Here is a 12,145-nt window from a genome sequence, read left to right on the forward strand (position 1 = left end):
TTTTTCGAATTTTTATTAAAAATTTTGTATTTTTACTGAATTTGGTTTTCATTTGGTTTTCTATTCAAGATGAAATTGTATAATTGGAATAATTAATAATATTGAAATACATATCAATAATTAATTTTTTTTTCCCTAAATGATGAAATTTTTAATTATTATTGCTCTTGTAAATTGTACATAAACAAAATGATGACATTTTTAATTTCATGTACTTTGTGGACTTCTTATCATCCGCCAATTAACGAAAGTTCTTAATTAATATCGTTTATTTAATTAAAATACAATTTATTTACAACTGTATTATTAATAATAATAAGTAATTAATAATAATTAAACAATAATAAATAATTAATGATAATTAAAAATTAATTATTAATTATTATTTATTAGGTAATTACTAGTGATTTTTATTTAATTAATTTTTATTACATTATTTGTTTAATTTCTATATTTAAATTAAATTTCGAATTTTTATTGGAAATGTTTTTAGGAAGAAAAAAGAAAAAAATTCATATCAATGAGAAATCTAGAATTAAACAAAAATTTTTTTTATTTGCATCTTTTTTTTGCGGATGTTTTATGCGCTAAATGTAGGGTTTATTACGTAAACATAAAATCCGTCATTTTAATGTTCATAATGTAAACAAATCTCTTATCACAATGAAAAGAAAAATAAACAAAACTTTTTTTTAACGACATCTCAACTCTCAACTAGTGACCATTGACTATCTTCCGCGTGATAAAATTGACATGAATAAATGATAGCTTGTAACTTTTATTGTTCATAATTTTCTTGATTTTCTCAATCTTTTTTAATATCATTTTATCATATATTTTTTAAAAAAAACCTTCTTTATCAATAAGTGAACATTTTTAATAAAATTATTTTTTATTCTTAAAATTATGAGAAATTAATAATGTCTATAATAAATTCTTAATTATTAAAATTTTACTAATAATTAAAATTTTTTTAAAAAATTTACTTATTCATATTTAGAAACTAAGGCACAAAGAATTTTTTTTTGAAATATAATTTCAAAAGTCATTTTTGAATCTATTATACAATATATTTTCATGTAATTAAATATTCCATTAATGTTATGTAACGTTATTCTGATAAATTCTGGTTTGCAAAAAGAAAGGCAAGGAAAATATTTATTTAACAAAAAATATTCATTACTTTTATTAAATAAATCTCAGTAATACAAAATAAGTTTGACAAAAAAAATTCTAAAAATGTTTATATTTTGTCTGATGGATATTTTTGTGATTAGTATAAACAAGTTGTTTGCTTCTTAATATTATTTTTCATTATCAGTAATATGGAAAAAAAAGAAAAAAAAAATTAAATATTATTCTTCCTTAACATTATATATAAAAAAAATAGACTTTGGTTTTCCAAATGATGGTGAAAATGATTATCACGTCGAGGAAATCCAAGACATGGTTACTATCATCCAAAGGATGATAAAAGATGGTAAGGACAATATTTTTTTTTTAGAAATATTACAAAAAAACGGTTTTTTTTTTCATTTTATCAGTTAAATTTTATAAAAATAAAATATTCTAATGAAAATAAATACACTGGACATCTATTTTGGAATATATTTTTAAATTTAGTAAATTTTACACTTTAAATAGGAATATTTACGCTAAGAATATTTTAATTTAAAAATAATTTCTGTAAAATATTTTAGATATCAAATATTTATTATCAATTGAAGAATATTTTTTTGTTGAGATTCTAGTGAAGATTAGTTTTAATTTTTAAATTTAATCCTGAAATTGAGTTAAATATAATGATTATTTTATTAACATAAGTACTATTCGAAAAATGTGCAAAATTTTCTTAATCACATAAGCCATAAAAGACTTTAGTTTGCGAGTGTGGGTCAAGTTTTATATATATATATATATATATATATATATATATATATATATATATATATATATATTATATATTATAAGCAGCCTGACTTCTTATCATATGGAGGTTCTCAACTGAGGCCGTTTATAATAATTTTTGTTTTCTCTAATTGAAAATTTTATTCTTTTTTAAACACCCCTTTACAGAATGTTTTTTTTTATTCATAAAATTTTTCATTTTTAAAGATTTACACACAGAAACGCGCTGCATCTAAATTTTTAAATATTTTTAATTAGAATAATTTTTTTTTTTTATGAAAAAAATTTATTTGATTCAAATAATCGACTATAAATAAAAATTTGACTAACAAATAAATATTTGTATCCAATAATTATTATTCGAGTCAATTAAAAGATATATTTATTTTCAATAAAAAAAAAAAAAAATTATTGACTCGAATACAATTCAATAAAAAATTATTTGTTCCAAGTAAAAAATAATTTCATAAAATATTTATTTTATAATATTCAGATTAATTGATTATTTAAATGAAATAAATTTTTTTTCCAGTGTACTTTATATTGTTGGTGAAAAATTAGACGAATTTAGTATAATAAATCATTTTGACGATCGATATCGGAAATCAAAGTTGAATATCGATTTGAAGAAATCGAGCGAATATTGCAACATAAATAATTGCGAAATGTTAATTTCTCAGGAGCGCGATTTCGCTGAGTTCGTAAATCGAAGGCATTTTGCTTGGGTTTCGTTTTGTGTCGCAGCTAAAGAGCGCCTTACATTTAGAGAATGAAAATAATAAAAGGCACTTATAAGAAAGAAAACAGGATGAAGGTTTAAAATTACGAAAAATTTTTTTTTTCTCTATTTTACATTCTTTATTGTTCATTTAGAGAAAATCTATTTTTTATTTCAAAATTAAAAAAAAATTAATTACTTTAATTATTTAAAAATATTCAATTTTTTCTGAATTCTCAAAAGAAATTAAAATTAATTTTTTATTATCAGTTTTATAACTTTTTGAAAAAGAAAAATATTTTATAGAAAAAATAAAAGGAAAAAAATTTATAGGATTTTAAATTTATTAATTATTTCCCGCCGTGATTTATAAGTGTGCGGTGATTGGAAGAAAATTCAAAACAAGAAGCAACAAGTGGCAACAGAAATATAACAAGAAGTATTTTTTTTTTTTTTTTTTTTTTAAGAGACTACAGTTTAATTAGTATATATATTTTACCGGGAGATGTTTTCAGGTTATGTTATGATATTGTTAGTTTTTTAAAAAATTCCGTTTTTTTGCAGTTAAAAAAATATTTATGACAAAATTATTGTTAGAGAAAAATAATAAAATTAAAGGCACATAAAGATAGAAAAAGAATTTTATTTCAAAAATAAATCTTTATGTGTGCGATAAAAATAGATAAAAAAAAAACAAATTTTTAAATAACAATGAGAATTAAAAATACTTTTCTTTGTGTTATAGGTCATGTTTTTCAAAATCCGGAGGTGGTTAATCTAGTTTTGGAACCTGGAATATGGTAAGAACAAATTCAATATAAATAATAATATTATTATTCAAATTTTTATTATTATTTTTAAATTTATGGTAATTTAAATTAAATTACACGTAGATAAGATTGTAGTGTCATTACTTTTTTTTCTTTTTTTTTTTATCAGACAATGCTCTTTATTTAACAAAAAATAGGTCACTTTTTAAAACCTCGTCTCCTAAAATTTTGTCAAACATATTTTTATTTGCTTAATTTTAATATCATTTGCAAATTCTCGTTTTTCATATCTTCTATTTATATAGCATTTTAGATTACAAATACTGTCGTTTAATTGGAGCATCACTTAATAAACAGTTAATTTTTATTTTATAAAATTATTTTTAAAAATTTAATTTCAAAAATTCAAAATTTGCATCAAGTTTTTTATATTTAAATAGTTTATACATTTTAAACGATAGTGACAAATTATAAAATATAATTAATTTTATTTTTAGCTCAAAAGACGAAGAGGTAGACAGCAATTGCGTTGTTAGAGCGCGTGGACTTCCTTGGCAATTGTCTGATCAGGACATTGCAAAATTCTTCAGAGGACTGAATATTGTCAAGTATGTTTAAATTTATATATATATAACGAAATTTAGAAAATTAATTATTAATAAATATAACAAAAATAAATCAATATAAAATTAAATTAAAACAAAAGAAAAAGAAATTTTTTTTTTTTAAATAAATACTAATGAATTTATATTTTTACGCAAGCTTCTGGGATCAATGGTAAAAGTAGGCATCTTTTTAAAATGTGTTTATCATTTTTTTTTTTTTTAATTTTAATATGAAATATTTAATATAATTTTCTTTAATAATACATTAATTCTGTTTATGAGAATATCGATTGTCGTAGAAATTGTTGATGAGATTTATTTTAGAAAATATAATTTAATGTTTAGAGAATATGTCTTTGAAAAAGAGTTGGCAAGAAAGATTTTCAAAAAAAAAACTTAAATAACTAACACTAGCATCCTGGTCTTGCGATAACTTTTATCACAGGTCAAGGATCATTCTTCAGTCTGGCACAATTAAGTATACGATTTGTGATTCTAAATTTTTGACTTATTACTTTATTATCCGAAAAAAAGTACAATTCTTGCACAATCGATTTATTATTTTTTTTTTTTATTTTGAATGCACTGCCGAAATATAATTTTTTGAAAATTGACAATTTTTTAGTTTCTATTTTTAATTATATAAAAGAGGAAATTTTAATTATAAAATTTCTGAGAGTATTTTTTCGATTTTAATTGGAATTTTTTTTTTTTTAGGGGTGGTGTTGCCTTGTGTTTAAGTGCACAGGGAAGGAGAAACGGAGAAGCTTTAGTACGATTTATAAGTAAAGAACATAGAGACATGGCGCTAAAAAGGCATAAGCATCATATTGGACCGCGTTATATTGAAGTTTATAAAGCGTCTGGAGATGATTTTGTTGGAGTTGCCGGTGGAACGAGTGGAGAGGCTCATGCTTTTCTTTCACGAGGAGCTCAAGTCATCGTCAGAATGAGAGGTCTTCCCTATGACTGTATAGCAAAACAAGTGGTAATTATAATTAATTAATTAATAATAATTATTCATAAATACAGTGAAAATCTGTATTTAATTATTCTTTTTCTGATTTAGTTGGACTTTTTTGCGTCCGGACAAAAGCCGTGCCAAGTGTTGGATGGCGAGGAAGGTGTTTTATTCGTGAAGAAGGCAGATGGACGAGCGACTGGCGATGCGTTTGTTCTCTTTGCAAAAGAAGAAGACGCGGCAAAGGCCCTTGGAAAACACAGAGATTGTATCGGAAGTCGATACATTGAATTATTTAGAAGTACAACTGCCGAAGTGCAACAGGTTAATTATTTTCTATTAAAAAGAAATTTACATTAATTACTTTTTTTTTACAAAAATGTTTTCAATTTCAGGTGTTAAATCGAGTTAGTGACATCAAGGCGTATGACAGAATGATGCCACCTGTACTGCCATTGCCAAAGTTCAATCCACTTCTTCCGCAGCACATTATTACCTCAGGAACACGTAAAGATTGTGTTCGTCTACGTGGTCTTCCCTACGAAGCCCTAGTTGAGCACATTCTCGAGTTTATGGGCGAACACTCGAAAAATATCGTCTATCAAGGAGTTCACATGGTTTATAATGCACAGGTAATAAAATTTAAATTCTAATTTTTTCCATTCAGATATTTAATTTTAATTGATAATTCAGGGTCAACCATCGGGCGAGGCGTTCATTCAAATGAACAGCGAGAGTTCAGCCTATTTGTGCGCAACACAACGTCATCATCGTTACATGATTTTCGGCAAGAAGCAGCGTTACATCGAGGTGTTCCAATGCAGTGGCGAAGACATGAATCTGGTATTAACCGGCTGCTCGCCACAGACAAAAGCTCTTCTCTCACCTGGTACGTTACCAACGCAATCACCCGCGACTCTAACACATCATCAACCGCCCGCCGCCGCTGCCCCAGTCCCAATTCCAACGCCGCAACCACCCCTTTGGGATATTCATGCACTTGTGCAAGCGCAAGCACAGGCACAAGCCCAAGCACAAGCGCAAGCACAAGCACTCAGGAATCAAGATTTTTGGCTAATGGCACTTGCCTCAAATCCACCGCCCACTTCCAATTCGCCCACATCGCCGCCTACCTCCAACGCGACTAGTAAAGCCCTCGCTCTACCAGCGCCGGCGCAACATCAAATTCCATCCTATGCCATGTCACCGCAGCATGCAGCAGCCGCTTTTCACGCGGCACAACAACCGCAGGCGCCATTTTTACTCTTTAATGTACCATCGCGATATCCTATTCTTCGCGCTCAACAACCACACGGTATTATGCCGTCAATTATTCAAACTCCCTTAAATCCAACCGCTTTAATGGGATTGAAGAGAAGTTGGGAATCAGCATTTCCAACTGATCCCACAACTGCTGCGGCGAATGCTTCAAAACGTGGCCAATGGCAAACGCCAGCCACTGCCGCCGCCGCCGCTGCTGCAGCTGCGGCTGCTGCTGCCGCATTTCCCACTCCGGCCACCGCTCACGGTCTCTATCCTGCTCAATTTTATCCGCAAATTTAGGGAAACAGCAATGTTCCGTGAAAAAATTCCATAATCGTTTCTTTTGACTAAAAATTGAAATTTTTTTAAATATTTCTCTAAGATAACAGAAATTTTCGAGATGCATGAATAAGTTCTAATTTGATAGATTTTATTTAATAGAATCTTATTTATTCGAATATTAATGTTTTAGAAAATGACAAATGGTCAAAAATCAATTTGACAGAATTTTTATTTAGACGAAAATTAATTTGTCAGAAATTCAATTTCATCGAATCTCAATTTGATCGAAACTTTGTCTTTTAGAACATTAATTTTGCAGAATTGTAATTTAAAAAAATTTTTATTTTGCAGAAAGAGAATAAATAATTCGGCGGAAACTTTAAATTTGACGAATCACAATTTTTTTTTAATAATTTCTGATTGGTCAAGTTTAAAGTTTCCGCCTTATTATTTATCTAATTAATTATTAAATTAAATTTCTGTCAAATTGATTTTTGATCATTTACATTTTCTAAAATATTAATATTCGAAGAAATAAATATTCTGCAAAATTAACATTCTAAAGAATAAGATTCTATCTATCTTTTTAAAACTAATTTTTACTCAACAAAATTTTTATGTTTCGAATTTTTTATTGTACAGAATTCCTAATTCGAAAAAATTAGCTTTCGTGCTTATTCATATGTCTCGAATTTTTAAATGCCAAAATTTACAATTCATCGAATCTTCATTTGAATGAATTTTTATTTACACGTTCTAATTCATTGAAACAAAATTCATTAAATAAAAATTCAATTATGCGAAATATTTTGTCAGAAAAAAATTCTTATTTCCTTTAAAAAAAAAAAAAATGTTAGTTTTTTAATTTCGATAAATAAATATAATATTTGTAAAATATTAATCAGTAAAATAATCAATTTTCATATTAAAAAATAGTTTCTAGTTTCTATTTCAATGAATTTCTATTGTTATTTAATAGAAACATTATCGAATTTTCATTTCTGAACATTGTAAGTTGTAGTTTCGTTTTTTTTTTTTTAAATTGCCGATATTTTTGTCAAACAATTGAAATTCGGTTTTCCTAGCTGAGAATTTCAATTTTCTTCCCAATTAATGACAATCTAGATAAGATAATTATTAAGTGCCTTATTAACTTTGCAAGTGACAATTTTCTATTAAAAAATTTAAAAAATGAAATTTTTACTTGAAAATGTTATTTAATATTCAATTTTGAAAATAGTAATTTTATAAAAAACAAATTGCAATTACTATTTTTTTAAAGTCAAACGAATTCTTCCATACAAAAAAAAATTGTTGAGAAATTGTAATATACGTAAATTTTTGATATTTTTTTCTTTATAAAAGTTTACATAGTGTTTTTTTTTTTTTGTAATTAATGAAGCAATTGCCTTAAAAATTTGCTTCATATATATATTTATATAGATAGATATATTGTGAATTCTAATATTAAATTTCTAATACTTTTTTAATGGTGATAAAGTGTACTTAGAAATAATCGTTGCATTTACATTAAAACACACAAGAGAACGGTACTATTTTTTTTATATATATATTATTATTATTAATTATAAAATATATATAGTATATTTTAGAAAGATAAATCTTAAAAATATAAGAAATTATTCTGTAATATATATATAGTTTATTTACATAATTTTTTTTTTCTTTTTAATTAAGTATATATTATATATTTAGTTTCAAAAAGAAATCAACTGGTTGTTACTGTAAACTTTTTACATTCCGTGAAATTGTGTGCGTGTTTTTTTTCATATAGAAAAACGTTATATTTTTTATAATGTAGAAAATTATATTTTGAAAATTTTAAGGCTTATTACCTTTTTTTCGTTAATTTGGAGGTAGGCATTTTTTTTTTCTCGTATTTGAAAATACATTCCTCGATTCCGCCCCGCCCCTAAATACCCTGAAAATAAAAATGGGCGACACAAAAAAAAGAGTACAAAAGAGCCAAAGTTTGTACTTAATTAATTTTTGATTGATAATTTTGTTCTAGATTTATTGTTAATATATAATTGGGAGCACTATTTTTTTATTTTTTTTTTTTATATACTTATTTTGACTGTTTTATTAACTCTTCTAATTTTGAATCATAAAAATTGTGCTAAATGCTCCATTTATAGTTAATTTAGAGAAAATACTCTTTTGCAAAATATATATATTTTTTTATTTTCATTAATTTGAAAATATAAATTCTTTGCCAAAGAGTGAGCAGCTTTTAGAATTTAGTTTACTTTCGGTGTCTCACGTTCTACGCAGTGCTTATCACACATTACTCGGGAATTAAAAAAAAAAAAAGTCTCAAATTCAGGAAATTTTAGATATTTTAAAATTTTTTCAATTAATGTTTTTGAAATTTGATTTTTTTTTTAAAATTATTTGCAATTAAAAAGAATTAAAAATAATTAATTTCTAGAATGGAAACTGGAAATAATAAAATCAAAATAATGAAAAATTTGAAAAGAAGAAACAAAAGAAAATTTCAAGCACATTGTTGAATAGAGACGCTAATTATCTGAGTTTTTTTTTTTTCGTTGCAATGATTCATGAATTTTTCTTCTTAATTGAAAATAATTCTTGCCACGATTATAGAAATTTTAAAATTGAAAATAATGATTCGTTGCATCGGGAAAAAAATCGTTTTTTTTTTTTTTTAGTAATTTGGTTGAACGCATGTAGTGGGATGTGGAGGGACATGCATCTAGGGATAAAAAGTATCTCGAAGATGTATATATATCATGTGTTTTTTATAATTTATAATGGTTGACGACTTGCACACATTCTTGTTGCGCAGTAGGTTTTATTTTATTAACTTGGATCGACTATTGATAAATAATTTCCAAAATCTAATTTTCAAGAATTTTTTCAAATAACAAAAAGTCGATCCGCAAAAAGTTTTTTTTCTCGGAGAATTTCGAAGAAAAAAAAAAAAAATTTCTTTTCATTTTGTTGATATCGTATTAATATACGAAAAGACAAAAAAAAAGAAAGAAAAAAATGTGCACCAAATGCATCATTCCGTTGGCTTTCGCTGGATTCATACGACGAATATTATATAATAAATATGGGCAAAGATTATTTTATTTTAAAAATATTCTAATATTATGAAATAATTCTATTTTTATTACTTTCTGTACTAACTGAACATAAAAGCTGCATTTATAACGTGACCTTGTGTCAAATGTGTTGTCTGGTTTGTGGATGGCTAACAAATTTGGTGATTGACGGCGTCGCTTATTTTCCGTCTATATATATATATGTGATAAAAATCTCTTAAAAAATGCGCGACGATTTTTTAGGGCTACTTGTAAAACAATTTCGTCGGATGAGTGTTCCCTCCTTTTGGAAATAAATTCGCAGCACGCTTTGTATTCTTCTTTTTTTTTTTTTTTTGTTTCTTTGGTTCTTCGACAGTTTTGCAGCTTTTTCTCTATTTTATAGTTTTTAGGCTCTTCTATGACTAATTTAGAAAAAGCTGGGAAACGAAAATTCTCTCTATCGAGCAAAAGTTCCAAAAGAAAAAAAAAAATTGGAATTTTTTTTCAGATAGAAAGAGATATTTTAGAGCTTCTGCCTTTGCCCTATAGCGAAAGCTAACTAATGGTCATGCACTTCGTAGCGTAAATTGGATTGGGAATTCTCGATGTTTCCGTTTAATCTCGTTTTTTTTTGGAGGAAATTATTATAATTTTTATTTACACGTAAATAATTGGGAGCTATAAGAAAATACACATCCACACGAAAGTACGAGCACATCTACACGCACAACAATTTTTTTTATTTGTATACTCTGTAATATCGATGATTATATTATTAAAAAAAAAATACCAGTAATCAATAATCATGTTTAATAAATGTAATCGTGTCTCGTGGATATCTTTTAAGCTTGCCGGGTTTTGGTGGTCTTTTATCCTTGAATACCTTATGCCAGGGTGGTCGTACTTTTTTTTAAATATCCGCCTCGATTTTTTCATCTTGTATAATATAGAAATTCATTCATTAACACAAGATTAATAAATCGAGACAATGAAAATTAATTCTTTCTATATAAACTTTTATATAAACCTTTTTTGGGACGCCTTTTTTCATTTATTCAAAATGGAAATTATGCGAAAATTATTATATTTGCATGAAGAGGTTTTTTTTTCGGAAAAAAAAATTGCATGAATCGTTTTTTATGGCGGGTATAAAAAGTACGGTCATCACAATCCTATTACGTTTTTAATAGTAATTTCACGGGGCTCGCAGGTATCTTTGGTGCGTGACGATTCGATCAAATTCATAACAGTTGGGATTTTCTATCACTATTTTTTTTTCTTTTTTTTTTTAATAACAGTTTACCTCCCTTCTTTTTTTTCTAAGCTCTCTTCCCCCTTTTTTTCTTTCCAACGCCTATCATTGTTCATTTTTCATCTTCAGCATGGTTTATGTTCAAAAGAAAAAATAATTTTTTGTTTATAAACCTATCTGAAATGCTCTGTGGTGTTTTTTTTTTCCCAAGTGGTGGTAGTTTGGGAAATTAGTCGTCGAATTTTTGTGTTGTAGAATTATTTTTTTGTCAAATTTTTTGTTTTCTACAAGGTATAAAATTTAAAAATTCTGAGGAATTTATTTACTGATATAGAAATAAAATGATAAGGGGAGAAAAAAAAATTGCTATTCATTTCAATTGAATTTATCAATGCTTAAAGTTCAAAGTACAAATTTAAATATACGATTTTAAACTGGAATTTCAAGTGGCTAATCGTTGAATTTAAAAAAACCGGTTTTGTTTTGAAACTTGACAATATTTTTTAGAATAAAAATTAAAATTTCTGCATTATTATAATATTTCCATTTAATATATATTTAATATTAGGTTTTCTTTTTCTATTCAGTAGATGAATTTTTTATCAGAAGTTTTAATCAGTTTATTGATTTACAAAACGTTATTTTAGGGGGGAATGGCTATATTTTGAATTTTTTTTTTTTGCAATTTTTTCTAATACTAACAATAATTTACCAGAGATGCCTGCTTACACCCCGAAAAATAGAGTTTTGAATGATATTTATAATAGTAAAATGGAAATTTTATTGAAAAAATTCATTCAGAACTCTAGAAAAATATTAGATTTTTAGAAACACTTTAATTTTAATTAAACATGCGAAATTGCGTTTAAAATTTAAGAATTTTCTAGTTTTTTTTTTTTTTTTTTCAAAAATTATGGAAACAGCAATTTATTTCACAGTTCCACAATCATTTTTTTTACTCAAAAAAAAAAATCTCGCAGTTCTTTTTGTTTCTTTGTTGGTGATGCTATGGCTCTAATACTATTTTAATTTTTTGTCAACCAGTATAAAATTTCATCGAAAATTAATTATATTTTTAAAATTATTTTTTATTTCTATAAATTATTTAAGGTCCATTTTTTAAAAAATTATTTATTTTTTAATATTAAAATTAACGATTTTTTTTAATCGAAAATTATTAATTTTTGTGAAATTTTTTAATGGATGACATATATATTTTTATACGTGGAAATTTGTATGGAGTTAGATTTAATTTTTCACATTATTATTATTATTATTATGGAACTTTATCAATATTGCTACGTTCTGTCAA

The 12,145-nt window shown here is 25.6% G+C and overlaps 1 protein-coding gene across 3 annotated transcripts in view; it reads left to right on the top strand.

Annotated features, from left to right (window-relative positions):
- LOC127280673 (RNA-binding protein fusilli) overlaps positions 1-12,145 on the top strand; it is a 63,002-nt gene that overhangs the window by 47,601 nt on the left and 3,256 nt on the right. For 2 of the 3 annotated variants that reach the window (XM_051303844.1, XM_051303843.1), the window contains 7 exons: positions 1,391-1,480; positions 3,372-3,426; positions 3,894-4,004; positions 4,719-4,989; positions 5,071-5,286; positions 5,358-5,594; positions 5,656-10,403. In XM_051303844.1, coding sequence (XP_051159801.1) covers positions 1,391-1,480; positions 3,372-3,426; positions 3,894-4,004; positions 4,719-4,989; positions 5,071-5,286; positions 5,358-5,594; positions 5,656-6,525 — 1,850 coding nt within the window. In that variant the 3' untranslated portion in view covers positions 6,526-10,403. Of the gene's footprint in view, positions 1-1,390; positions 1,481-3,371; positions 3,427-3,893; positions 4,005-4,718; positions 4,990-5,070; positions 5,287-5,357; positions 5,595-5,655; positions 10,404-12,145 lie in introns of those variants that run through there. The other variant, XM_051303845.1, reaches the window with a different exon arrangement.

This window comes from Leptopilina boulardi, unplaced genomic scaffold (assembly GCF_019393585.1).
Source record: "Leptopilina boulardi isolate dan_hultmark-lab unplaced genomic scaffold, ZJU_Lbou_2.1 LbouV2_249, whole genome shotgun sequence".
Lineage (NCBI taxonomy): Eukaryota > Metazoa > Arthropoda > Insecta > Hymenoptera > Figitidae > Leptopilina > Leptopilina boulardi.